This window comes from Erpetoichthys calabaricus, chromosome 5 (genome assembly GCF_900747795.2).
Source record: "Erpetoichthys calabaricus chromosome 5, fErpCal1.3, whole genome shotgun sequence".
Taxonomy (NCBI): Eukaryota; Metazoa; Chordata; class Cladistia; order Polypteriformes; family Polypteridae; genus Erpetoichthys; species Erpetoichthys calabaricus.
In genome coordinates, this window is record NC_041398.2 from 102,589,288 (window position 1) to 102,616,821 (window position 27,534).

Genomic DNA, 27,534 nt, shown 5'->3' on the forward strand with positions numbered 1-27,534 from the left:
AAATACACACATATACAGTACACACACACATATTGTAGTCTGAACACATACCAAAATGACAAAAAAAAAGAAAATTTAAAAAGAAAGAAAACTTCTGACTTGGCATTTACGGTGAGGCATTATGCAGGCATATTGCTCTTGGCATAAAGAAGCCCCAGTGGTGTTTCTTGAAATACTTCTTCTGAATAGTTTGTTGGCTGAAAGAACTGTTACTTTAGTGTTAGTGTTAAGTGTGTTAGAGAGAGGATGTGCATCCTTATAATGGCATTTAGTTTTGTTTTAATTCTCTCATTTGCTACTACCTCCAGGTTGTCCAGAGTGCATCCCATAACTGAGCCTGCCCTTTTAATTAGCTTTTTGATTTGGTGGGCCTCTCTTGAACTGATGTTGTCAGCTCAGCACACAACTGCATACAAAATTGCACTGACCATCACAGAGCTGTAGAAGATGTGAAGAATGTCACTTCCCACATTAAAAGAACAGTCTCCTAAGGAAAAAGAGCCTGCTCTTCCCTTTCTTATATAGTTCCTCCAAGTTCCAAGACCTGTCCAATCTGTCATTGATGTGGACCCCCAAGTACTTCTAGGATGTGCACTACCACCACATCCTCTCCATGAATAGTGACTATACATAGAGGTTCTTTGGTGTAGCGAAAGTCAATAATCGGTTCCTAGGTTTTGCTGATGTTAAGATACAGATACAGTAATTCTCTTTGTACCAAGAAACAAAGTTCTTCACCTGACTCCTATAGTCTATTCTCATTCCTCCTTATCAATACACAAATGCAGAATCATCTGAGAATGTCTGCAAGTGACATGACCTGGGGCCTCATGTATAACGCCGTGCGTAGAACTCACACTATAACATGGCATAAGCACAAAAGCGGGAATGTGCGTACGCACAGAAAAATCCAGATGGAGGAATCTGTGTGTACGCAAACTTTCACGTTCTTCCACTACATAAATCCCGATCAGCGTGAAAAGTAATGCACGTGCACGCGCCTTCTGTCCCGCCCCAACTCCTCCCAGAATTACGCCTCTTTGAATATGCAAATCAATATAAATAGCCTTCTGTGAAAAGACAATGGGAAAAGCACGGGGGGAAAATATAAGAATTTCAGCGAATACCAAGTGGAGGCAAAGGAAAAACGTACTATTTGTTGATTTAAACAGTGGTATAATCAACAAAAGAAAGTTGATCGAGTGACATAGTGTCGGAGAAACTCGAAAGCTCAAGTTCACAAAGTCGCACAGTGCCCGAAATATAAAAGAAGTTGTAACATATCAAAGTCGGCGTGAAAAGGCGACTCGTAGTGGACCGTCTGAGTGTCATATGAAAGCTTATTAGGGTACAGAGAAAAAAAATAGGCACACAGTGGGGAAAAAAGTATGAAATGTCAACTTTAATCTCGAAATTTCCACTTTAATCACGTTTATTTTGTCGTTAAAGTAGAACATCATAAACTTCATCTTAAAATCGTTTATTTTACTAGTTTCTCAAATCCCATCGTAACTAAAGTAGGACATTAAATGCTTTGTTCTGTGTTTGATCTTCTATGTGCTCTATATGTGTGAATCACTACGTGCTTCCGTTCTTTCTCTTTCTCCGACAGGACACAGAATCCATTACATTTGTGATATTACAGCTCTCTGAATAATTAAAATACTGAGATGTATACGTGATATCTTTTTCATGATGATAGGAATGAAAGCTTTTTATTAACCATGGGAACACGGTGGCGCAGTGATTGTTCATATCTCATGCAAGAGGCTTGCTGCGCCATGCGCGACCTTCGAAGAAATAATTTATTACAGAAGTACTGTCTCTTTCAAACATACTAACCTCCAATTCCTGTCCTTACTTTTCTTTCTCCAAAAACCCAATCGCCACACAATCAGCTCTGTAATAGACGTTAAACCATCTGTAAGCTTAGAACGCCGATTCTTCAAAACTTTTAAGGAACATTGAAATATCTTCGTAGTACATGTTTAATTATTCTATCCGTCTATCCTTCCAGTGTCACGTCAGCACCAGCAATAATACAGCGCAAGGCAGGAGCTATCCGTGAACTTGCTAGCGCTGCGGCACCGTGTCCTCACATGTTTAATTATTAACAATACAGATTATTTAAATGAAGTTAAAGTTTTATCTGTATACTATAAGCAACATATTTTGCTGCATTTCATCTTAAAAATGATATCGTCATCATACGCGCTTTATAAAGTGGCGCAGGTTGTGCAATATTATAACTGTAGTGCAAGTTTACAAGTTATAGGTAATTGTACCTATAAGTACAAACAGTTCTACAAGGAGCACTTGATTTGATTGAATGTGTTTATTGTTCTTGGGATAATACTGTTTCTGAAACGCGATGTCCGTACAGGAAAGGCTTTGACGCGTTTTGCCATGGCTGAGGTAGTGTGTGTTTGAAACTGTATACCGATAATTCTCTTTCCAATCAGCTGCTGCTGTGATTTCCCCACTCAGATACAGTGATATAAATACTCCGAGTGGTGCAGTGAGAGTAATATGGAAAAAGATGATCCGCTGTGGCAACCCTTAACGGGAGCAGCTGAAAGAAGAAGAAGAAGATGCAGTGAGTGTAACAACGCTAAAGCAGTTATGGTATTTGGAATACTATGGCTATTCCCTGGATCATTATATTGCTATAGGTTAATTACAATCAGATGCATTACACTAATAAACAATATTCAGTTAATTTCAGTGTATTTATAAAGCCGCGTCAGGAATGTGGGTCTAAGAAAGAAAGGGTAACCACACAGGAACAGTAGCACTGCTTTGACGCTGGGTGCCGCCAGTCTGCAAAACCGAGCGGAGAAATTGCATACGCCAGGGTATGAGGTACCGTGGAAATGTGCGTGGCTTGACGCCAAGTTTAGGTTTTATACATTGCGATTTGAGCGTGGAAACGTTCGTACGCAACATTTCTGAGTGTACACACCGTTTATACATGAGGCCCCAGGTGTTATATTTATAGTTGGAGAGAAGATGAAGAGAAAAGGAGACAGGACTATTTCTTGTTGTGCTCCTGTGTGGCTCGCATCTGTATCAAAGTCCTTGATTCTTACAATTTGTAGTTTGCCCAATAGATAGACCATTATCCAGGACACCACAGGTCATTCACACTGTATCTCTGAGCTTAACTTTTAACTGGGATGGCTGGATGGTACTGAAGGCACACTAGAAATCAAAAAACATAATCTACACAGTGCTGCCAGCTTTGTCCAGTTGTGTCTAAGCCTTAAATAAGGCTTTCTTTAAAGGCAAGTGGATTATGTTCACTCAGAAAGAATTACACTAAATACATTTGCTCTACAACTTCTGAATGGCTTTAAAAGCTACACTATATTGTGGTAATATTTTTGGCTGTGGTGCCTCATGGCTGTTAAATCTTTGATTTATATCTATGATGCCTTCTTTGTGGATTTTTTCTTTTCTCCCTATGATTTTTTTTGAAGCTTTATGTTTCAAAGCAAACATAAATTGACCATGTTTGTACAGAAAGATTTATTTTGCAGATTTTGGGTTTATGAAGAAAATTCTATGAAAACTCATTCAATGCCCTTTCTATGTTATAGGGGGCTATACTGTATCTGTATATACATAATAGCAGGATAAAATATTTTGCTGAATGACTAATAATATCCTCAAACTGCCTTTAGTAATCAGACTATTCTGGAGGTATCAGGAGAACTTTAGGAATAACACTATATTTGTTTATAATCAAACTAAGTTGAATTTTTACATCATTAACAATTTTATCAATTCCATTTGGTGTCATAAAGAAATACATAAAAATAGATTAATATAGTTACTCAAAATCGGTCAAAACAACATTGATGAGCACAAGCTGAAAAATATTATTAACCTTAAAATGGTTTCACATGTTTGTTTACCATTTTGTGGTAAAATCAGTTACAGATTGCTTTGCCTTTCTGTAGAATTTGTTTGAGTTTCTGCCTACAATTTAAAGACAAGTGGTCAGATGGGCAAATGGCTCACATTGGCCTTTAAAAAGGTTAGTGTGTGGATGAATGTTCAGTATCCTGTGACAGATTACAGATTTTTATGCTAGTGTACTGATTAAAATGGATATACTGGAGTTACTTGACCTATTTGTAGTTATTCTGGAAAAAAAAGTAATCTAAAGATGAGTTACCCCAAATTTTTTAAAATGTTTTCTTACATATTTTATACAACACTGGGTCTAAAAGTTGTAGTTATTTTCTCTTTATTGGAAAAAGTATTGTTGAATATTATAAACCACAGTTTTATACTTGTGGTACTAATATAATACTTGATTAACTGAGCTTAAATATCTTTTTTAATACAATGTCTTTAATAATTAATGCAGAGGGTCATGGCTTTCTGTATGAGACATTTGGGATAAGGCCTCGGTATTCCTGGCATGTGGATCCATTTGGAGCATCTGCTGCTACTCCTGTCATTTTTTCACTAGCTGGTTTTAATGCTCATGTTATTTCTCGGATAGACTACGATCTCAAAGAAGAAATGCAGAAAAATAAGGTATCCTTGAAATATGCCTTAATAATTCATGATTTTTTTATGGTTTCCAGGTAGTTATTAATGTCGGCTGAATATTTAACCTTGTTTACATTGATTGCCTTGTACCTTTCTCAATGATGTTTTCCTGTATTGTCATGTCCAACTGTATAATGTAGTTGATCTATTGCATGTTACAGTAACACTTTAGAGAGCTATATTCTCAGACCTGCTTATCCATTTCTGAGAGGCCACCACCAACTACAACACAGAAATCATCACTGGGTGGGGTGCCATACCGTGGCAGGGCATACTTGCACACAAACCCAGACAAGGTCAGTTAAAATTGCCAGTTAACCTAACATGAATGTTTTTGGGTACGTGAGAAAAAACTTATGCAGACATGCAGAATTTTAACCCAGTATGCTGGATATGTGTCACAGTAATGCTAAATGACTGCATTTTGTCCCACCCACTTGAAGGTTTGCCTTGAACGTAGACTTTCCCTCAGTTTTTTTTACTGTTGGTGATTGTGTATTCACAGTATTCAGCTGTGAGTTCCTTTCTTTATCTGTTTATTTAATAACAATTCAGTATATAAGTAAGCCAGCAGAATTAAATGTTGTAGGCAAAAGTACTTTTGTAGTCCTCATTATCTGTGATTAGAAGCCTGTCTGATTGCTTTGCATCATCTTTGTGTTATTTTGAAAATGCTTATAAAATTAAACTGACAAGCACTTCACAGAGATTTAGTGAATTCTTGGTGTAAAATATTAAAAAATATTATTATTTCTGTTTGAAGTAATTGCATAACTCTGAAAGTTTAAATCTGTAAATTTTTGGGAGAAAAAACCTGCTGTTCCTATGCATGCATGCACATCTCCATAACAAACTGCAACCTCGATGTCTGTCACACTGACAATGTGTATCATTGATGTTTTTATTTATTACTAAAGTAGTCTTGATGATACCAGACATGTGATGTACAGCTCTTTTCTTTCTGAGATAGCAGCATGATTTTTTTTTTGTTGCAAGTTTATGTTATTTCTTTTATCATTATACAGACACTACAGTTTGTATGGAGAGGTTCATCATCTTTAGGTAAACATCAAGAAATTTTTACACATACAATGGACCAGTTTAGCTACTGTACACCATCTTACTTGCCCTTCTCGAACAGGTGAGTTCTCAAAGCTGTTTTAGTTCTCATTGTGCAGTGTTTCACTTACAGTTTTTATTAGTGTGTTTCATTGCTTGCTGGTGTTGCTAAATAATTATATAATAGTGGCAATAAATAAATAATGCACAAAATGTTTTTTTACAATTAAAAATGAGCATCTATAAGTTTTTTATTTAAGTCAGATTCACAAAAGAAATTTCCACAAAAAAGACATAGAAATTTACAGTTAAATCACATTTTTATAACTTGTTATGATAAGATGCATGCCAGAACACTCTTGTTTGCTTTGCATTGTCAGTTAAATTATTGCAAGGGGGTGAGAATCCTTTGAATTCATTTAATTTGCTTTGGTGGAAGGGATCATGTTACTGTCTAGTGTTAAATGTTTGTCTCAATAATTGCATCAAGTTTTAAATGTAAATCTTGTGACATTTAAGAACTGCAGTTGCTAAAATCTTGCCACTTAGTTGTTGGTGCTGTCAATCCCTTGTGAATTTCAGTGCTTCACTATTTACAAGATTCCAAGATTCATTGTCTTTTGTGGAGTGCAAGGTCATGTTGCCTTTGTCAGCCATTCAATGTAAAGATGACCAAAATATGAACTGGAATACTGTACAAAAATAAAGAAACACAGCACTCACAGTTGGGCCCTAGTGAAAATTCACAGCAATTTCAGTTTAATTTGTTTTAAGATTGGATGCTGCAGTACCTTTAACCTCTACTGGTCCTTCCACTAATTCCAGTGGTATGACAAACGAAGCTGTATGATGTTTACATTTTTGTGTCATTTCATTAGAAAATTAAATGGTTCACTTTGATTAATCCATAAAAATATAAAATAGTCCAACTCATAGTATTGTTACTAGAAAAGATAATCATATCAGGTAGTATAAACTTTGTTGTGATTTATGTGGAACAAAGAATAACTGACATTCATTCTGCACAACTTATCAAATCTATGATGCTGCCATTGCCTTAAATGTTATGTGCTAGATCACATTGGATTATTAGTAAACATTTATACTTACTATCTATTAATTGTAATTTTGAAAATTTGACCAAACATATGCACTAAATCTGTTAATATGGAACAAGAAACTGCAGTATTTTTCCCATTCAGTGCTTGCCAACACTGTATCATCTAAAATCAGACTTATCAGTATCTGGCGCCAAAGTGAAAAGAAAAAGGACAACCTTATCTATACTTATGGTGATATAATGGTGTTTGTACAAAATAATTGCCAGTTAAAATAACAAATGATCAGTTTTTAACAATAGTGTTTCTTGGTGGTTGTTGTTTGTTCGCCATTTTTTTAAAACTATATTACAATCAAGCCTTTTCTTATAAAGCTCTTTTCAACTTGTACACTCAGCATGCTATACACTAATTACAAATACAGCACAATCAGAATATAATACAGAATGACATTATATGCAGGAATAACACAAAAAATATAATGTTGGAGAAGAGAAAAAAATCTATGAAATGTATACAGTAATATGATTTTATGTGTAGTTTAAAAAAACAATTTTAGTAATGGCTGGATCATTAGAAGCAGAGCTGATTGCAGTAGCACTAGGCATAAGGCAGTCAATTATCTGATACTGTTTTCAGCCTTCTTCTCTCTTAATGTCAACAAAAGCCTTGAAAAAGTGTTCAAATAGACCTAAAAATTAACAAGACTTAATGCTACATACCTTTTGGTGAATGTAATTTTAGAGGATATGTACTTATACTACAGTTAAAGGAGAGCATTGTACAAGGACTAAAACTCTTTGAATTTTGAACACAATGCTTCCACCTTTGCTCAAATGTTTTGTTTTTAAAAGCCCTGATTGATTAGTTAATCAAAATAATAATCAGCTGACTATTTAATTAATTCATTTAACACAACAGTTGTTAGTTGCAACCCTACTTTCAAAGATCGGAATCACACAACTAGTTCAAGCAAAGAAATGAATTGAAGAAAGGAAAAACAGGGTCCAGGAATGGCCCAGTCAGCACAAACATCAGTCCTATAGGAAATCTGTAAACCTGGTTTAAGAGGTCTGTTCACAGGAAATTAATATTTATTATAAATAAAAATAAAAATAAAAATCATTGATTTGTTTTTCACTTAAATCTTTTTGTTAATAGGATGTGAAAAATGTTAGAAGATTAAAACATGATATATCTTTCAGACATATCTGCATTAGCAGTATTTCTATAAGGATGTGAACATTTGATGTTTGTTTTGATAATAGAAGGCACCATTTTGTCTGTCTTCCTGCACAAATCAATACTGAATGGCATTTTACTTTATTGCACATTTTTTTTTTTTTTTTTTTTTTTTTACAATTTTGTAAATAATCTTTTAGGAGTGTTTTCATATTGGATTAAAATAATTAATTTAAACCTGTTAAGTCATTTTTTTCTTTTGCTTTGTGCCCACATTAAACCATTTTTAAAATAATGTATCAAAGCTTTCTGTACTGAGGTTCTAATGCAACCAATAATTTATGTCCTACAATTTCAGATCAGGTTTTTATTTTAATGGAGTGGCCATGTTCCCTGATCCACCAAAGGATGGTATTTATCCCAATATGAGTCTGCCTGTTACTGAAAATAACATTTATTTATATGCCAAGACTATGGTTAACAATATTAAACAAAGATCTGCATGGTTTAGAACTAGCCATGTTCTTTGGCCTTGGGTAAGTTATTACAAATCAAATGTATCATTTCTGAAATTGCTGAGTAATCATTTTGTATTTATTTATTTAATTTATTACTGTTTTATAAATTTGAATGGCACTGTAACAGAATTAATTGTGATGCTGTCTCACAGATCATCCTGGGTTCAATTCCTATACTAAGATGTTGTCGTTGATTGGTGATTTGAAATTGGCCCTGGTATGGTTGTTGTGAATTGGCCTCGTGTTCCTTACATTGTGTGTGTGTATATATATATATATATATATATATATATATATATATATATATATATATATATATATACTGTGTATATATATATATATATATATATACTGTGTATATATATATATATATATATATATATATATATAATATATATATACTGTATATATATATATATATATTTTTTTTTTTTTTATTTGGAAAAAACAGCAGCACGTTAAGTTCCTTGCTCAGCCACAAGCATGACATCAACTGGTGGGAATTGAATTAGTAATCTTCTGGGTTATGACCTAAAGCATGGCCTCTATGTCACACTTTCTGCTCTCTAGATGGTACTATATATTGGTGGAAGTAAGCTGCATGTTTCAGGTTTATGTTTTAATACATTAGCTGTTGAGATACTTGTAATAAAGGTGCAGATGAAAAAATGTTTTTTTTATACAGTATTATGGAATTAATATGCCACAGATTAATATTCAGAGAAAGTAAAATCCACTTTGTGGTTTCTCAGGTTTAATGATCACTGTAATGCTTCAAATGAATGGTGAATCAAATTATTATTATATTTTGTTATCTATTTAAAAATTGTATTTCATTTTTCTGATAGGGCTGTGATAAACAGTTTTTCAATTCTTCAGTTCAGTTTCAAAATATGGACCCACTTATAGAATACATTAACAAAAACTCTGAGTTGTTTGGTGTGTCTGTTCAATATGCTACACTGAGTGATTATTTCAGTGCTATCCACAATTCCAGTCTCTCTTGGGATGTACGACTTAATGAAGATTTTCTTCCATATTCCACAGGTGGGTAATTTGCTTTTGAAAAGAAATATACTAAAAGTTGTAATAACAGCTCATTTAAGGAAAAAAAAGATGAAATATCTGATCCAAACAGGTCAACAATTATTTTGAGGGAGATTCTGTTTCACTCAGCTTAATTGGTAATGACACAGGGCAGTTCTGGCTGTATTTCATCCCACATCACAAAAACAGATTTGCTAGCTTAATGGAATTACCAAGTGCCAGTGTGTAAATGAGTGTACTTTGTCATGGACATGACACCACATCTGGAACTGATTCCTGCCTTGTGCCTAATGCTGCCAGAATAAACTCAGGTTCCTTGTGACCTTGAATTTAGATTGTAGTGAACTGAAAATGACAACAGTGTAACATATTACTGAATGACATTGTCTTTATAAGTACCTTAAATTCTGTAGTTGTGTTATCTCAGGTTGAAAATATCTGCAAAATAAAAGTAATACTGAGTTCATGTTTGAATCTCACAACATGTCTTTTTAATGTTTGTTGTGTGTCCGTTTAATGTAGTGAAAATAATGTTTTGGCATTTAATGAAATCAAACATGAAAATATTGATAGAAATTATAAAAGCATACTAACATCTATACATACAGTGGAACCTCAGGTCGCGAACGTCTCTGAACACGTACAGATCGGGTTACGACCAAAAAGTTCACCAAACTTTTGCATCTGTTCACGACCACACACTCGGGTGACGAACAAGACAGTTTCCCTTCCGGTTCGTACGCGCTGATAATGTCCACACGTGTTCAGTCTCTCCCTGTGCATTCGTTGTGAACTCTTTGTGCTCTATTTCGTTTCCCTTCCGGTTTGTACACGCCGGTGATTTACGCACGTGTTCAGTCTCTCCCTGTACAGTACATTGTTCTTGGTCTGATGTGCATTGCACAGAGGGACTTTACCTCAAAACTGTAATCTCCTCTTCACCCAGCTTCCTCCTCACTTCCTTCATGCCAGAACTCGACTCATGCAAGGTTAGTTTTCTTACCAGAACTCGACTCATGCAAGGTTAGTTTTCTTGGTTGTTTATGGTTAGTTTTTGTATAAATTACGGATTTTTCAAATGTTCATTTTTTTCCCTGTGCTTAAAACTCATTAAAAAAAATGTGTTTACAGCGATTGGTTCGTACGGCAATAGCGTGAACTCCTGCAATGTTACTTTTCTTGGTTGTTTATGGTTAGTTTTTGTATAAATTTACGGATTTTTCAAATGTTCATTTTTTTCCCTGTGATTATAACTCATTAAAAAAAGGTGTTTACAGTAATCCCTCGCTATATGGCGCTTCGACTTTTGCGGCTTCACTCTATTGCGGATTTTATATGTAAGCATATTTAAATATATATCGCAGATTTTTTGCTGGTTCTTGGGTTTCAGTGGAAAATGGGTCTTTTAATTTCTGGTACATGCTTCCTCAGTTGGTTTGCCAGGTTGATTTCATACAAGGGATGCTATTGGCAGATGGCTGAGAAGCTACCCAATCAGAGCACGTATTACATATTAAATAAAACTCCTCAAATATATTGTGAGCAGGGGGGCTGTTCGCACCCCTTGAAGATACAGACTTTCCTCAAAAAACACTGAAAGACTACCTTCACATAACTCCCTTCCTTGCTGGGCTTACCTGTGGCTGCTTTTTTGCCACAATATGCTTCCAGCACAGTGCTTCGCATACTTAAAAGCCCAAACAGCACCTATTGATTTTGATTGTTTGCTTTTCTCTCTCTCTTGCTCTGACATTCTCTGCTCCTGACGGAGGGGGTGTGAGCAGGGGGGCTGTTCGCACCCCTAGAGGATACGGACGCTCATCTAAAAAATGATGAAAGACTACCTTCACATTGCTCCCTTCCTTGCTGGGCTAACTTGCGGCTGCTTTGTCAAGCAATATGCTTCCTGCACGGTGCTTTGCATACTTAAAAGCTCAAACAGCACCTATCGGTTTTTGATAGTTTGCTTTTCTCTCTCTCTGACATTCTCTGCTCCTGACACATACTCCTTTGAAGAGGAAGATATGGTTGCATTCTTTTAATTGTGAGACGGAACTGTCATCTCTGTCTTGTCATGGAGCACGATCGGTTCGTAAGACTATAGCGTGAACTCCTGCAATGTTACTTTTCTTGGTTGTTTATGGTTAGTTTTTGTATAAATTACGGATTTTTCAAATGTTCATTTTTTTCCCTGTGCTTAAAACTCATTAAAAAAAAAAGTGTTTACAGAGAGTGGTTCGTAAGGCTGTAGCATGAACTATTGCAATGTTAGTTTTCTCTGTTCAAGGTTTTCTCAGTGTTATTCAATGTTTTTACATTTAGTTTACTATTACACTGTGCATTCTATGGTATAATTAACTATTTTTGTGCTTAAAAATCTTTAAAAAAATATATTTACATACAGCTTTTACGGTCCGGAACGGATTAATTGTATTTACATACAATCCTATGGGGGAAATTACTTCGGGTCACGACCAAATAGGGTTGCAACCAGAGTTTTAGAACAAATTATGGTCGTGACCCGAGGTTCCACTGTATCTACAAAGCCTTTTCATACTGATTGTACATTTTAGTAAAGCAATCCAACTAACTATTGGTTCCTTATTTAACTTAAGAACTGATTTAGCTAAGGGGTTACACTGTGTCATTGCAGTACAGTCTCAGGTCAGCTTCAGTATTTCTCACCAGTTATTGAAAATGAACTAAGGGAAGATATCTTGGACTGATGTGAGTGATAAATGTAATGGTGTGTATGAAAATGCAATGTAATGAACTGGTAGTTTATTTAAGATTAGTTCATTTCTTGTGCATAATGCTGCTGAGAAAAAAACTGTTGGAATCTCAACCCTATAATTATATATATCATGGATATCAACATGTATGAAAGGAGTTCTACACTAAATAGTTGGATCAAGTTTTGGTATCTGGAGATGCCACTGCATTAATTCAAATTCACTGTGATGGTACTGGAATTATTCCAGAACTGCAATACCCTTGCATTTTCCAAAATCTCAATCAACAGATGTGTACATACCTTCAATGAAGCATTGCAGTTATTCTAAAATGATTCTTATGTACTCTGTGGCATTCAAACACCATTCCACCCAAATCAAGGAACCTAGAGTAAACATAAAAGCACACCTCACACTATTCCACTTCCTCCAGCATTTTGCATTATTTGCATACAGCAGGATAGATCTATGAATCCATTGGTTTTGATCATATCTTGGTTAATTTAGCAGTGTAAATTAGCATTAAAAAGGCTGAGACATTTTTTTCCACTCCTCCTGTTTTTGCATCTTAAGTGGCTATAACTGCACCTGCACTTTCTTTTTGCTATCAGGAGTGGAATTTGTTTTAGTCAAAACACAGCAAGTAATATGTTCTGATCTGCATCTGTTTCAACTACCCATGTATTTTTTTAATTTTATTTATTTATGTATTTTGGTGTGTAAAAGTAGTTTCCAAATACTCCAAACACTGTTGCATATGAAATCCCAGTATCAAAGTTGCTTTTCCATGACATATTTTTTAAACTTTCCTGGTGCCAACTACCATGACAGATTGAAAGCTATAAATCTTATATTTGTTTGGTTTTGTTTTTTGTTTTTTTATTTCGCCGTATACAATTTCTTGTATTAGGAATTTGTTAGTTTTCGCATACCCCTTGGGGTCAGAGCGCAGGGTCAGCCATTGTACAGCACCCCTGGAGCAATAACAGGTTAAGGGTCTTGCTCAAGGGCCTAGCAGAGTAGGAATTCTTTTGGCAGTGATGGGGATTCAAACCGGCAGCCTTCTGGATACCAGCACAGATCCTTAGCCCCAGAGCCACCACTCCGCCTGTTTTTTTGCCTGTTCTTTCTGTAAATTTCATAGGTACATGGTCTGTGAGCTGCCGGTTCCTGCCTCCCTGCTTTAAGTAATATGGTCTTTATGTAAAGTGACGTCACTGGCTGTTTTAATTTTTAGAACCCTTTCACACATGCAGAGTGTGGTACAAAAATGCATCACACAAATAAATTTACCAGTTTTTTAATTGATTCCAATTTTTAGAACCTTTTCAAGCATGGACTGGATTTTATGCATCTCGAAATGTCTTGAAAGGCATGGCTAGAAGGGCAAGTTCTCTGCTATATGCTGTGGAGTCTCTTTTTACTCGGTACTTGCTAATGTATCCAAAAGGGCCCATTGATAAAGAATGGGCTTTAAAACAGCTGCAGAATCTCAGATGGGCAGTTTCTGAGGTAAGTGGATCTCTAAAAAATAAATTTAAAAAACATGACAAACATTAATTATTATAAAATGCTTGATTATATAGATTGCTTTGTGAAGTATAAGTCAAATGACTAGGCTGTGATTACCGCATCTGTGCAGTTTAGTTATGCAGTATGTGTTATATGGAGTAAATAACAGTGTTAAAGAAGGACCACTTAATCAGTTGTCAGTTATGTAAAGACCAAATGTAAAATGGATTATCAAACCTGGCTGATCAATTCATTGTCAATGAAAGGCAGAGTCTATCCCAGCAGACCTGACAGAACTATGTATAATTATGATAAATATGTTTGGATGATTCCAACCATTAGGTAAAAATAATGTAATCCGCATGGACCACTTGAGGACTGATGGTTGATAATTTTGTGCCCAGTAGTTAATATCATTTAGCTTGTGGAAAATGTAGGTGTTACAAATACATTCAGATATAGCCTTTTAATGTGCATTATTTTAAAATGTAACTTTTTGATGTGCTTTACTTTAAGGTACAACATCATGATGGTATAACAGGTACAGAGTCACCCAAAGTTTGTGATATGTACATAGACCACTTAACACAAGGGATGATAGCCGTTAAAGAATTAATGGCTGCTTTGCTGATTATCCCAAGGAAACCTTTGAAAGCTGTCTATCAAAGTTCTAGCAGCAATGGTGGTAAGCAGTTCAACTTAAAAGAGATGCCTGTTTGATTTCTAATCTTTTCAGAAAATATTTTTCATTAATTTGAAAAATAATTTAATAAATAATTTATACTTCCTAACTGTGATAATGAGGTTTGATTCATGTCTTTTAATCTGCTTTAGATCAAGATCTTTATCATTATGTCTTAGTCTATAATCCTTTGGCATGGAATATCACAACATTTATCAGTATTATGGTGGCATACCCAGTGGCACTGGTTTATGATGAGGATGGAAATCCTGTTCCAGCACAGGTAGCAGAATATTTATATTTATATATATATACAGTATATATATTTTTTTTAAATATAAAATATACTGCGGTGGGCTGGCACCCTACCTGGGGTTTATTCCTGCCTTGCGCCCTGTGTTGGCTGGGATTGGCTCCAGCAGACCCCCCCCCCATGACCCTGTGTTAGGATATAGCCGGTTGGGTAATGGATGGATGGATGGATATAAAATATATTTTTAATAATTAGCAAGAGACCTCATAACATAACTAAGCCCTGTTCCCGAACATGTTTAAGTGATGAATTTCCATTTGAGTTTACATAATTATATATTACTTTTTTGTATTTACATGTCTTATTTCATTATTATACATTTACAATATCAACATAACTCTGGGATATATATTTTTAATATGAATAATGCAAGTCTTTAAGAAATTGGAGGGTTCTGGATAAACATGTTTAACATTTAATTATTTTCTTTGTTCTTTTTTGTATTAATTATAGATACAAAAATCCAAAGAGTCAATTGACATGTATGATCTCTACATATTTGTGAAATTAGTTGGACTTGGCTATAAAAAATACTCAATTAAATTTCAGTCATCACCATATGTCAAACAGTTTAACTGCCTGCCAACGTATTTAGCAGAAATTGTACAGTTTGACAGGCAAAGTCTTAAGAATTCAAAGAAAAGAGGTCTTAGACTGCTACCTGTTATGAATGAGTGTTACACTTTGATGTTTGACCAAGCTTCCAATCTTCTGTACAGTATAACAAATAGGTAAGTTATACCAATTTTGCATTGCATTTTAATCAACTCCTTAAGTGTTAGAGAACAGTGTATCTTCTGTTAATAATTCAGCAAAAGAGCATTTCTGAGAAACTAGGGGGCTCCTCCCCCTGCTCGCTTCGCTCGCCAACCCCTGGTGTTGGGAATGACAAAGAGCGTGATGTATGAATGAGATATAGAATAGTGTGACGGTGTAGATGATGCAAATAGAAAGCAAACAATAAAGTGTGTGGCACAGTGTAAAGGTTTATTTGAAAATTTCTTTATACACGCCGTTTAAGTGTAAAAGGTAATTCCAGGTCAGAACTTGTAAGGTCATTTAAGATGGTTATTGTTGTGATCAGAGTCAAGTTTGTCAGAGCTTAGAAAGAGTTGTGTCTCTCCAGGAAGTAATGGAATGACTTGAGTATTAATGTTTTCCACATTAATATTTTTTGGACATAATATAGTGCGTTGTGTTAAAAGGGGCATTTGGTCTAATGAGATTGCTGTTCCAAATGTCTCTGTAACTAAGTCGTCGCAGATAAAGGCTTGAGGAACTGTAATAATATGTGGCTGAAGTCCATCTGTATTGGTGAGTGTATCATCTCTCAGTTGTAATAAGCAATTGTTATGATCTGGTTCTGGACATCGTATCTTTTTTACTAACTGTATCTTTTGAAAGCAATGGCAATTGTCTGCGTATTTTAAGGTGCACTGAACAATAGCTGAGTGCATGGCATCTGGAAGAATAGCTAATCACTGTCTAAAATCTCCTCCTCATAAAAGTACCTTTCCTCCAAATCGAATATTATTATTCATAAACGTTTGTAGAAGTTTATGAATGGTGTTGAGTAAGTGACTTCATGCCATTGAACATTCATCAATAAACAACATTTTTTCAAGACGGATGTCACGTGCAGTGCCACCGTTAATGTTCATAGTGGATACCGATTTGTAGGATCTAATGTAGTTGATAAAGATTTCACTTTCAGGTACATCGTCAGTTATAAGCTTCTGTAGATATTCAGTATATGAATGTAAAGAAGGCAGTCTAATTTGACCCTTTTGACAACAACGTGTAAATGTATAACTTGTATTGCCAGTTGTTTCTTCAGGGAAGTGAAGTGAATGCCAATGATTGCAAATGACATTCATTAATCCGAATGAATTTTCCTGGTGTATGTTTTCCTTGTGCCGTTTGAGAGGCGCGTTGTTGCATGTGTAGTATTTGGGACGTGTTGTTTTGGAGCTGTAATCGATTTGCCTGTGCTGTGTGAGAAGCCCGTTGTAGCCTTCGCTGCCATTAACGTATGTCTGAGACGGGAGGTGTTTCGTTTTGAATCCGTGCCTGTTGCGATACAGCACTTTGATTGATAGATTGCGTCATGTGGATCTAGGATGTAGATTTGTGCATATTTGCGTTGTTGATTTGTTTCAGGGTGCACTGTTCCAATGCGATGCAGTATTTGTGCACATATGCGAAAGCAGTATGGGCCATTGCCTTTTGGTGGCCTGATATTTACTCCGGTATATGCAAAAGCAAATGAACTATTGTAGGATCTAATGCAGTTCATAAAGTTTTTACTTTTAGGTACATCGTTAGTTAGAAGCTTTACTTGAGCTTTGCGTTTTTGGAGTCGAGACATTTTTTCTTTTAGAAATATGGATAAGTAATAAGGAGTATTGCACTCACTGTTAATATGGAGCCTTTTCTGCGGTTGAACGGTTAATAGTGCCTTATTGTAATGAGATCCACCTATGCTGCATAGCCGTCTATTTTGTTGTTTCTTTCGTGTTCGTGTGTTTGTTCCTGTTATCCTTTCCTCTTCGTTTTGTACCCGTGACCGTGTATTCATGACTTGTTTCTTTCTCAGCATGCGAAATATGGATAAGTAATAAGGAGGATCGCAGTCACTGTTAATATGTTTCCTTTTCTGCAGTTGAACGGTTAATAGTGCTTTATTGTAAGGAGATCCACCAATGCTGACACCTATGCTGTCTAGTGTGAAGGTGTTGACGTTCACTTTAGAATATGTGGCTTTGGGTGTCACTTCTTATGGATGTGTGTGGGGGGGTGTTTGTGTGTGTGTGTGTGTGGGTGTGGGTGTGGGGGGGGGGGGGGTTGAGGATTGTTGTCGCGCGAGCGTCTTCTTTCTTTTTGTGTTCCTGTGTCTTGTTGAATCCCCCTCTTTGTGTGTGTCCCGTCCCTTGCTTGTAGGGTTTGTGGGGTGGTTTTGTGTTCTTTTTTTTGTGTTCCATGGGCTTGTTGAATCCCCCTCTTGGTGTGTGTCCCGTCCGGTGCCTGTAGGGGGGGGGGTTGTGCCTTGCTGTTGTGCGCGAGCCTCTTTTTTTTTTTTGGGTCTAGTTTCGTGTGCAATGTGTTTCGTGCTTTGCTTGCGTTTGAATACTTTTTTATGTGCCTTTTCCTTTTTTCGGTGCTCTTTGCGCCTCATTTCTCCATTTTTCCTGTGCTCACTCCTTTTTTCTGTGGTCTTGTCCGCCTCTCACGGCCCCTCAGCCAACTCTCGCGGACTCTTTTTGCGCCTGCGCAGTACGTCTTTTTGCAGCTACGGCCCATTGCCGGATGTGCCTGCGTCCATCATCCGGTTTAGCATTCTCGGTTAGTAATATGGATACGATTTGTTTGTGACTGGTTATTGGTGTTTAATATGCTAAGAGTACTGAGCTACTTTTCAGTTATTATCACTACTAAGTGCTATTTTATCTTTAAAAATTATCTATGCTTTCAAATGAGAAAATCAGAATTGTGCTATAATATCTTAGATGATGATTTCTTTCTTCAGTCTGATGCTACCAAGGTAGTCTCTGGCTGCCAGCCATTCCATAATGAAATATCTTAGTTTGAAATATGGAAAAATGATTTATATTGCCATTCATTTTATCCAAAAATTAATTTATGAGATTATTCCTCTCTTGCCTCTAATGCTGCTGAGGTAATATCTGGCTTCATGCCACCCCCTAATAGAAATGGGGAGTTCAAAAATATGAAAAAATAATTAATATAACCATTTATTTTATCCTGCAATTCATTTTAAAATTGTTTTACTTGACCACAAAAGGCCTGATCTGAAAAACAAGACATGACTCTTGTAAGATGCTATAGATTAGTTAGAATAATACTCTGAAAGCCATATGGTGGAAGCACAAACAAAACTTAACCAGTTAGCCACAAATTTAGTGTGTAACCCCTCCAAAACAATTGGCACTGGAGGTATATTGTAATTATAACAGCAAAGTCAGCATGAGAACTTTTATTATCATTTAGGGATTTCATAACACCTAATATCAGCAAAGATTATCACCATTAAATCTCCAGGAAAGTTTAAGAAGTGGTCATTGTACAGTCTAGTAAGTTAGAAAAAAGGTCAATAAATTGTAAATGTTTCAGAATGTTCTGTGGTCATGCCACTTCAATTTTTTTCTGAACCACAGAACACTTTTAAATTTTCCATGCTTAATGATTTTATTATAATTCAGAAGGGTTTGCATCTCATAAAGTTACACAGATGAACATAATCATTAAAAAATTATTTTCATGTGGATATTCTTAACTCAAAAAAAAGTTTATCACTGCACTTATCATCATACTAACTACATATCGGCCCAGTCATCATCAAACAAAATAGTGAAGAAAAATGAGGATTCTACAGCAAAAAACAGATGTTAGAGTAATGTATGTTTGCACCACGGGGTTGGTTGCAATGTTTTCAATTCTGCAGATCATTTCTGTCACTGCAGAAATGGCAACCAACTTCCTGAAAATGTAGTTTTAGACTCTAATAAGAAATACCTACAAATAGTAGTAAAAGAGGTTTAATTTAAACCCACACATTGATAACTTTAGTGACTGGAGTACAAATTATGATAATCCACCCAAGAGGTTGTGATATATGGCCGGCAGTTTGTCCCAGCCAATACCCCCAGGCCGCCAGATGGAGCCCTCCCTGCAACATGGAGGTGCCCCGAATTCTAGCAGGGCCTCATGGAACATTGGAGTTTTAATGCACAGCCCTGCTGGATACCATGGGGGCCGTCAGGGGACGCTGCAGGGAGGCCCAGGGACTTCTATTTGCATTATAACCCGGAAGTACTTCCCAGTTGAGGGGACAGAGGCAATGATGTGCTTCCGAGCTGAAGAAAAGGAGTTTTACCCGACCCGGAAGTGTTATAAAGTCACATGGACTAAGGGACAGAAACTCTTCCGGGTCAAGAAGTATAAAAGGACTATGGGTAACCCCAGCAGATCGAGCCAAGTTGGGAGGAAGGGTGACTGAGTTGCTGGGAGGTGTGGAGGATATTGAGAATTGTATTGATTATTGTTATTAGTATTGATTTATTGAAGTATAGTGGAAGTGCTTGTGCACATTTATTATTATAATAAATCCATTATAATAAATCCATTATTTGGACTTTTATCTGGTGTCTGGCGTCTGATCTGAGGGTTCAAGGGGACGACAGCGCCCCCTATCTGTCACAAGGTATGTACCTGTATTTCTCATATATTGTGATGATTTCTCATGAACAGGATATTGGCATTATAGGTACATGTTTTATTTTAAAAATATGACTAATTTTAAACATTAAAGCTAGTATAAATATTGAAACCTGTTTAATATATAGATGTGAAGAAAGGGTAAACCAGCAACAGGCTTAATCAAGAGAGGAAATGGTGTCTAGGTTTAGGAAACTACATGTTCAGGAATAGATGCTTTACTACTTGTGATTTGTTCTATTTCTGCTGTCCATCAACACATGATGTATAAAGTAGAAGAGATGTAATATGGGAAGCAATCACAATCAAAAATAACCTGTCTGCTTGGGTTTGGAAGGAATTCTAATTGTTGCAACTTTTACTAATTCCTGCCAGAAGTGCCTATCCAGTTGGGGTGGATTCAGAATTTCAAATTCTATGGAGGCCAAACTTGGTTCATTTGGCTTTACTGATTTGTAGGAAATGTCAGCTCTCAGGTTGCTTGTACCGTTTTGCCTGCTTTGGGGCTGAATTCTTTATATGTGCTTGATAGTAAATAAGAGCCCGCTTATGCTTACAAGGCTCATAGGTATGTTTTTGATCACTGGTCATATAGAATCTCATTTATGGCCTACCCAATGCAAATAAAAATTATTTTAGAGGTCACCGAGTATTTTGTAACTATTTTGTAATTTGTGCCAAAGTTTCCTTGACTGATTAATTTTGGAGCAGTTAAAAGCCTATTATTGCTGATGCTGCATCCAGCCTCATCAGTTTGGTGCAGTCCTTGGAAACAATAAGGATTCTGCTTGATTACTTTTCTAGCATGAGTGTAACCTTTTTTAGCCTTGCTTGTGTTTTGGTCTCTACCAAGTATGTGTTTTTTCCGCTCCTAGTCTGTGTTGCTTCACTAGGTGCTAGGATTTTAACATGGTGTTGTTTATTACTCTGACTATTCGTATTGCTTCATATGTTATTCATTAGGCTTTACTGTGTATTCTTATGTTTGACCCCTGAATTTAAATTTTCTCAGTAGTTTCCTGCTGGATTTGGCACCTAGGAGTCATAATGGATGCTTTGATAATCACATCTCCCTCTTGTCTCGATGTGCTTTGAAATTAAAATTTTCTTTTAAAGTTACAGATAATTGAAAGTTGGATAAATAACATTACATACAGTATCTTAAAATGATTATGTTTGTTAAAAATAATTTCTTTCCTAGGGAGACGGGAAAAACATTAAAAATCACCCAGGATTTCCTGGAATACCATGCTAATGGAGATGTGTATCAAGGACCAATTTCTGATAATTACATTTTCACCAGTAATGGATCAGCAGAATCTGTGTCGAAAGATGTCAAAATGGAAATTGTTATTGGAAAACTAGTAACAGAGATAAGGCAGTACTTCTACAGGTATTTAACCCTAAAAGTAAACATTTCTGTTATATAATTCCATGACTGCTTGGTAAATAGATACAGACTTTGTTACAAATTTTTTTCTTGAAATATTCAGTTTCATTCGTTTTCTGTGCAAATTTAGATAAAAATGCTGCTTTTTTGTAGATCATTCAAGAATATTTGTTCAACTTATGGATCTATTTAACAATGTACTCATACATGTGAATTTAGAATCTGTGCTTGTATTAACGTGTAGTTTAGGGCTGCAATGTCTGGCAACAATAAGGGCTACAGAAAAGGGGCAGGACCCTACCAAACCCAAAAAATTAAGTGAAGTCTGCATTCAGGTGGAAGTCCTATGCCATTATGTACGGTCCCCTACTACCAATTCACCAGGCAATTCACAGAACTGTATGGATTGGTAGGGAGTTTTCAGAGAGTGTTCTTGACCCCAGAAGTGATTATAGGATAAACCGAAAAGTGATAGTAGTCTTTGGTGTGACAGCTGTTCAACTTAGCTTGGAGTAAACAATGTAGTAAAGGGAAGGGTTCGGCTGGTGGGAGGACTAGAGGTTATAGTGTTATTGATAATAATACAAGTATTCATAAAATATAATAAAAGTACCCTGTTTTTATTATATATTATTATGTATTTGGATGATGCTTTTGTCTAAAGCCAATTTCACATTGCATGACTTCTAGTCATGGGGTATGTCAGATTTGCAGATGGCAGTAACTAATCTTGCCACCGGACCATGTTGGTTTACGTGGCTAGAAAATGCTGGGGAGGTCAAATGTGTAGCGATTGTGTGATAACTTTCCAGCATGGTGCTATACAAAGAGTTTACAGGTACAGCAAGTTCAGGCACAATCCGTGCCATTTTTCTTTTTCCCATTCTTTTATGATACTTAAAACAAGAGACATCAGACAAGTCAGACAAACAAGCTTCTGTTCTGCTTGTGAAGATCCAAAACACCTGCATTCCTTCTACCTTGTCGCTGCAAGGTAGCATTGTACTCATGGATGAGCATTAGTTTAGTCCTACCCCTACGACTACAGACAAAATCAAACCTTCTTGATTTAGCTGGTGCAAGCTGTGGATTAGTTGAAGTGAGTCACTGGGTATGTCAAACTAGACAACGGAGTCTTAGGAGAGCATGTCTCCAAATGCCTCTGACTTGCTAAGATTATGTAAATTGCTGAAAAAGTGTGGAAAATGTGACACGGCCTTAACCCTTTGCGGTCGTTAGGCCAGAAAACTGGCCTTAGTAAAAAGTGCGCTATAGGTCGTCAGGCCACCGCTGGTGGCCGTGCAAGTTTCTGACCGATTTGCACAGTCGCCTGGTCGAGAAAAGTGGCCTGTGTTATTCCTACGTGCTTGAAAAAATAACTGCTGTAATTATTGGCGTTTTTTCAATAATTAATTACGACTAATGTAGCGTGACGTTGAAAATTAAATACGACTGCAAAGGGTTAAGGTGACTTACCAGTTCAAGATATATTTGTGGGAACGTCAGTATGAGGTAAAGAATAGAATGTCATAGTCGGCTTATGTTACCATTCAAGGTATTTGTTTCCAATGTAGTTACAAGCTTCTAAAAGCTCCAAGTTTATCTGGCACAGTCATGAGCTTGTTGCACAATAACAATAAAACATGAGAAAAACGGCCTTTAGCTATTCAGAATTCTAATTTCTCTTGGCAAATATAAACAGTTATACGATACCAAGCCCTTAAGGATGCTGTCCAGTGCTCTTTGGAGTTGAGTGTGATTGCTTTGCATTCAAGTGAAAGGTACTGCTTGTATCAAGAGTGCTAAATGATCTTTTGTCTGTGGTGTGGTGTTGCTTTCTGTTAGACTCTTTGTAGTTTCCGCTGCAACTTCATAGGGAGAAATATTCCTCTTTCAAACACAAGAGCCCAGACCCTGAAGGAATGCTTCTTCTCGGTCTTCTCCTTGAGATGACTTGAGAATGCCCCGATCTATATATCAATATAAATATACAGTATACAGATTTTTTTTTTATTTATAAATATATTACAATATTTGTTAATTTCAAGTTTAATTATCTACATATGCTTTCTTGCTAATTTAAATAATATTTTCTTATAAATTAATATTTGATTTTAATGCACTTGATTGGTTGTGTTTCCATTTAAACTTTAAAATTTATTTATCGTAGTTTTACTATTTGTGTTTTTTCTCTTAACAGTGAAAAATCTGAGCAATGCAGTTATGCCATTTACACACGGCTCTATAATGTCCCTGCTGGATATGATGGTGTGGGGAATGAAGTTTGCCATAGAATAGAGCAAGAGTACAGAGTTGGTCCTCTGGAATTAAATAGAGAAGCCATTCTTCGGACTTACACTGAAATAAATAATGAGAAAACAATCTTCACTGATAATAATGGATATCAAATGCTTAAGAGACAGTATAAAGCATATGTGAATAATACAATAGCACGGGTGAGTACTGTCTGTAAAGTTTTATGGAATAATCCTTTATTCCACATATTTTTACTACTCACGCTTGAAGTACTTGAAGCATACTTGAAATATTTAGGATCTTGAGAAACCTTTTTTTTTTTTTTTGAGTAAGTGTTCTACTTCCATACAAAAGCTATTTAATTCCAAATTTAACCAGCCCACTAATCCACCTAACTTTCAGTAGACACATTTTCTAACTTTTAATTGAGTGATGTCACCCACATTGACATTTTATAATGATAAAATATTTTGTATTGCCTAAAAAGCCTCTTCTTTGCTTACCACTCAGAGTGCAGGACCCGAGTTTAAAATCTGATTAACTCCTTTTATGTCTTTTTAAGAATAATGTCACTACTTTTAGAACATTTTTATTTCAATAAACTTAGTAATGATGATAATAATTAAAATCAGTTATTTCTTAGAGCATAGTTCTAGGTCAGTCATTCAAAAGATAGTACTGCAAACTTGTTTTGTAATTATTTGAACTTAGATTAATCACAAATGTTGCCCATCACTGATATAGCTACTTAGTATTATACAAAGCCACAGCAGATCATAAAACAGATCACGTGTAGGAAATTTCAGTAATATTCTTTTTCTAATCTGAGTTTTACTGAAGCACTAGGATGCCAGGCCTGAGCCTCACTAAGCCCATGACTTATAGATGATTGGTGACTGTACATGGTTGATATCTCCCTAAACTATACTTGGTAAAGAGCGCTATGCAAACATAAATGGAATTGAGCGTAGCTAAATGTCAGCACACTAACTTTTCCATCCATCCATTTTCCAACCCGCTGAATCCGAACACAGGGTCACGGGGGTCTGCTGGAGCCAATCCCAGCCAACACAGGGCACAAGGCAGGAACCAATCCTGGGCAGGGTGCCAACCCACCGCAGACACTAACTTTTCTCCAGGAAAAAAAGAATCTGGAAATTTCTAACCTACAGTGAGAAGTACTTAACTGAAGGTGCTATGGGATACTGTCTTGCTCCAAAACAAGTCTATACCATGACACTTAATTGTTTACATCATAAACCATTCATCAAATTTACCTAATGATGATCATATATCTGATTTGACCCATGCTACCACTGTACACCATCCACTAGATATTCCTAGTAGGATTTGTAGTAGGCAGGTTTCCTCTTCAGCTGTTCCTTAAAAATCCCAGCACTGAATGAATTTGTCTTTATATAAGCATACAGCCTCCACATGCTACTGAATGTGGCTGTTGCAGCATTGCCTTGCTCAGGTGATGGAGCATGAAATTTTTCACTGGATTGCATCTCATCTTTCGTTCTATACAGAAGAGACATAGACCTTTTGACTTTACTTGTTTGTATATACAGTGGAACCTCGGTTCACGAACGTCTCGGTACACGTACAAATCGGTTTACGACCAAAAAGTTCGCCAAACTTTTGCCTCGGTTCACAACCACACACTCGGTATACGAACAAGCCATGTTCCCTTTCGGTTTTTACATGTTCAGTCTCTCCCTGTGCATTTCCTGTGCAGCGAGCAAGAGAGAGAGCGAGAGCCCGAGACACACACACACACACAGGCAGCGCGCGAGAGAGAGCCGTGCACACACACACAGGCAGCAAGAGAGAGAGAGCCGCGTACACACACAGGCAGAGAGAGAGAAAGAGCCGCGCACACACAGGCAGCGCGAGAGAGAGACAGACGCGCGCGCACACACAGGCAGCGCGAGAGAGACAGACGCGCACACACACAGGAGTGCGAGAGAGAGGCACACACACACACAGGAGCGCACTAGAGAGACACACATATGCGGCGCTCCAGGCTCGCAACAGAGAGAGAGAGAGGGAGGGACGCATAAGGTAGAGGAGGCTTGTTTTTGTTTTCAGTTGTTTACAGTGATCGGTTCGTAGCCTGCATTGTTGCAATTTTACTTTTCTTGGTGGTTTATTAAATTACGGATTTTTCAAATGTTCATTTTTTCCCCTGTGCTTAAAAGTCATTAAAAAAAAATGTGTTTTTAGCGAGCGGTTTCTAGCACTATAGTGCGAACTATTGCAGTGTTAGTTTTCCCTGTTGTTCAAGGTTTTCTCAGTGTTATTCAATGTTTTTACATTTAGTTTACTATTACGCTGTGCATTCTATGGTATAATTAACTATATTTGTGCTTAAAAATTAAAAAAAATACATACATACAGTTCGTATGGTCTGGAACGGATTAATTGTATTTACATACAATCCTATGGGGGAAATTGCTTTGGTTCACGACCAAATCGGTTTACGACCATAGTTTTGGAACGAATTATGATCGTGAACCGAGGTTCCACTGTATTGATTATGCACACATGTAAGTACCACTGCAGTTTTGTTTGTGGGCTTTACTTTTATTTTTTAATTTAAATGGCAACTTTTATGCAAGTGTCAGCCTTAAAGATTTAATTACTTGGTTCTCCTGTAGTGATTAAGTTTTCAGGTGTACTTTTTTGTTTTTAATTTGCATAAGCTTTAATTTTTCAGGTATGATTTAATTTATTATGCATAACCAATATCTATTACTGTGTAATATTATTTGCAAACTAATTTTAGCCCTGACTATTTTTTTATATATTTATTTTTATTTATTTATATTTTTATTTTTTTATATATTTATTTAGCATTCTCTGTATTTTGTTTTGTTATAAAGTAGGATTTTGTTATTTATATCATGTAGGACAGTAGTTAGTGATGCTGCTTACCAGTTCCAGTGTTTAAGTTTTGAATCCCAGGTGGATGGTAGCTGTGTAAGATTTTATGTTCTCCCATTGTCCAAGTTAATTTTTTTCCAGGTTCTCTAGGTTTCCTTCCATGACTTGTAGACACACTTATTAAGTAATTGATGACCTATAAAATGACCCAGTGGGAAAGAGTTCATCTCCCATGTTCTGAACTAAATTAGGCAGATCTGAAAGTCAGTATGTTTATGTTTAATTTCATAGTATTTAATAATCTACTTGATTGTTTTTGCTCCTACAGATAAATAAACTCTGTTGGGTTTTCCACATTAGAGCACACAATAAGCAGACCCCGTGACCCTGTAGTTAGGATATAGCAGGTTGGATAATGGATGGATGGATAATTTTACTGCAAGATACTTTAAATTATTAAATAGAGGTTCATAATGTACAATTATTTAATCTGATAAAACATTCATTGCAGTTTACTGTTGTATGTCATCTAACAGACTTTTTTGGTTATCAAGATGTAAATTACTCATTTTGTTATTGTCTCTTAATTCAGAATTATTACCCAATGGTACGAACCGCTTACATAGAAGATGACTCCACACGGCTTGTCATTCTAAGTGAGAGAACACATGGTATTTCCTCTCTTGACAATGGACAAGTAGAGGTCAGTTTATTGAGAAGACTGTTTTTGATTATTTGTTAAGCCACTGTTAATTTCACCTATTAATAACTAGTTTTAAAAGCTTCTTTAGGAAGTGTCTACTTGTATTCATTGGTTTGAGAGATAACTGGAACACTTTATAAGTAGCCAAGCAATGATGGTTTTGCATTCCTCTTGCCAGTGGCGTAGCGTAGTGGGGGCGGCACTTTTAGGGGGCAGCAAAATTCTTTAGAATTACTGTATATTTTAGTCTTTTAAATTGAAATACCTAAATAAGGGGGTGGCGGAATTTTCCTCTGCCCCGGGTGGCTGACACCCACGCTACGCCACTGCCTCTTGCTTGACTTTTTCTAATATATTATTTACTTACTCACTGAATTACTGTGGTTAAGAAAGAG

General features: G+C 36.3%; 1 protein-coding gene across 1 annotated transcript in view; it reads left to right on the top strand.

Annotated features, from left to right (window-relative positions):
• man2b2 (mannosidase, alpha, class 2B, member 2) overlaps window positions 1-27,534 on the top strand; it is a 44,172-nt gene that overhangs the window by 7,569 nt on the left and 9,069 nt on the right. The window contains exons 4-14 of the mRNA XM_028801863.2: window positions 4,376-4,548; window positions 5,589-5,704; window positions 8,221-8,398; window positions 9,229-9,427; window positions 13,481-13,671; window positions 14,188-14,356; window positions 14,506-14,636; window positions 15,120-15,397; window positions 21,103-21,294; window positions 23,492-23,747; window positions 27,029-27,139. Of these exons, the coding sequence (XP_028657696.2) occupies window positions 4,376-4,548; window positions 5,589-5,704; window positions 8,221-8,398; window positions 9,229-9,427; window positions 13,481-13,671; window positions 14,188-14,356; window positions 14,506-14,636; window positions 15,120-15,397; window positions 21,103-21,294; window positions 23,492-23,747; window positions 27,029-27,139 (1,994 nt within the window). The remainder of the gene's footprint in view (window positions 1-4,375; window positions 4,549-5,588; window positions 5,705-8,220; window positions 8,399-9,228; window positions 9,428-13,480; window positions 13,672-14,187; window positions 14,357-14,505; window positions 14,637-15,119; window positions 15,398-21,102; window positions 21,295-23,491; window positions 23,748-27,028; window positions 27,140-27,534) is intronic.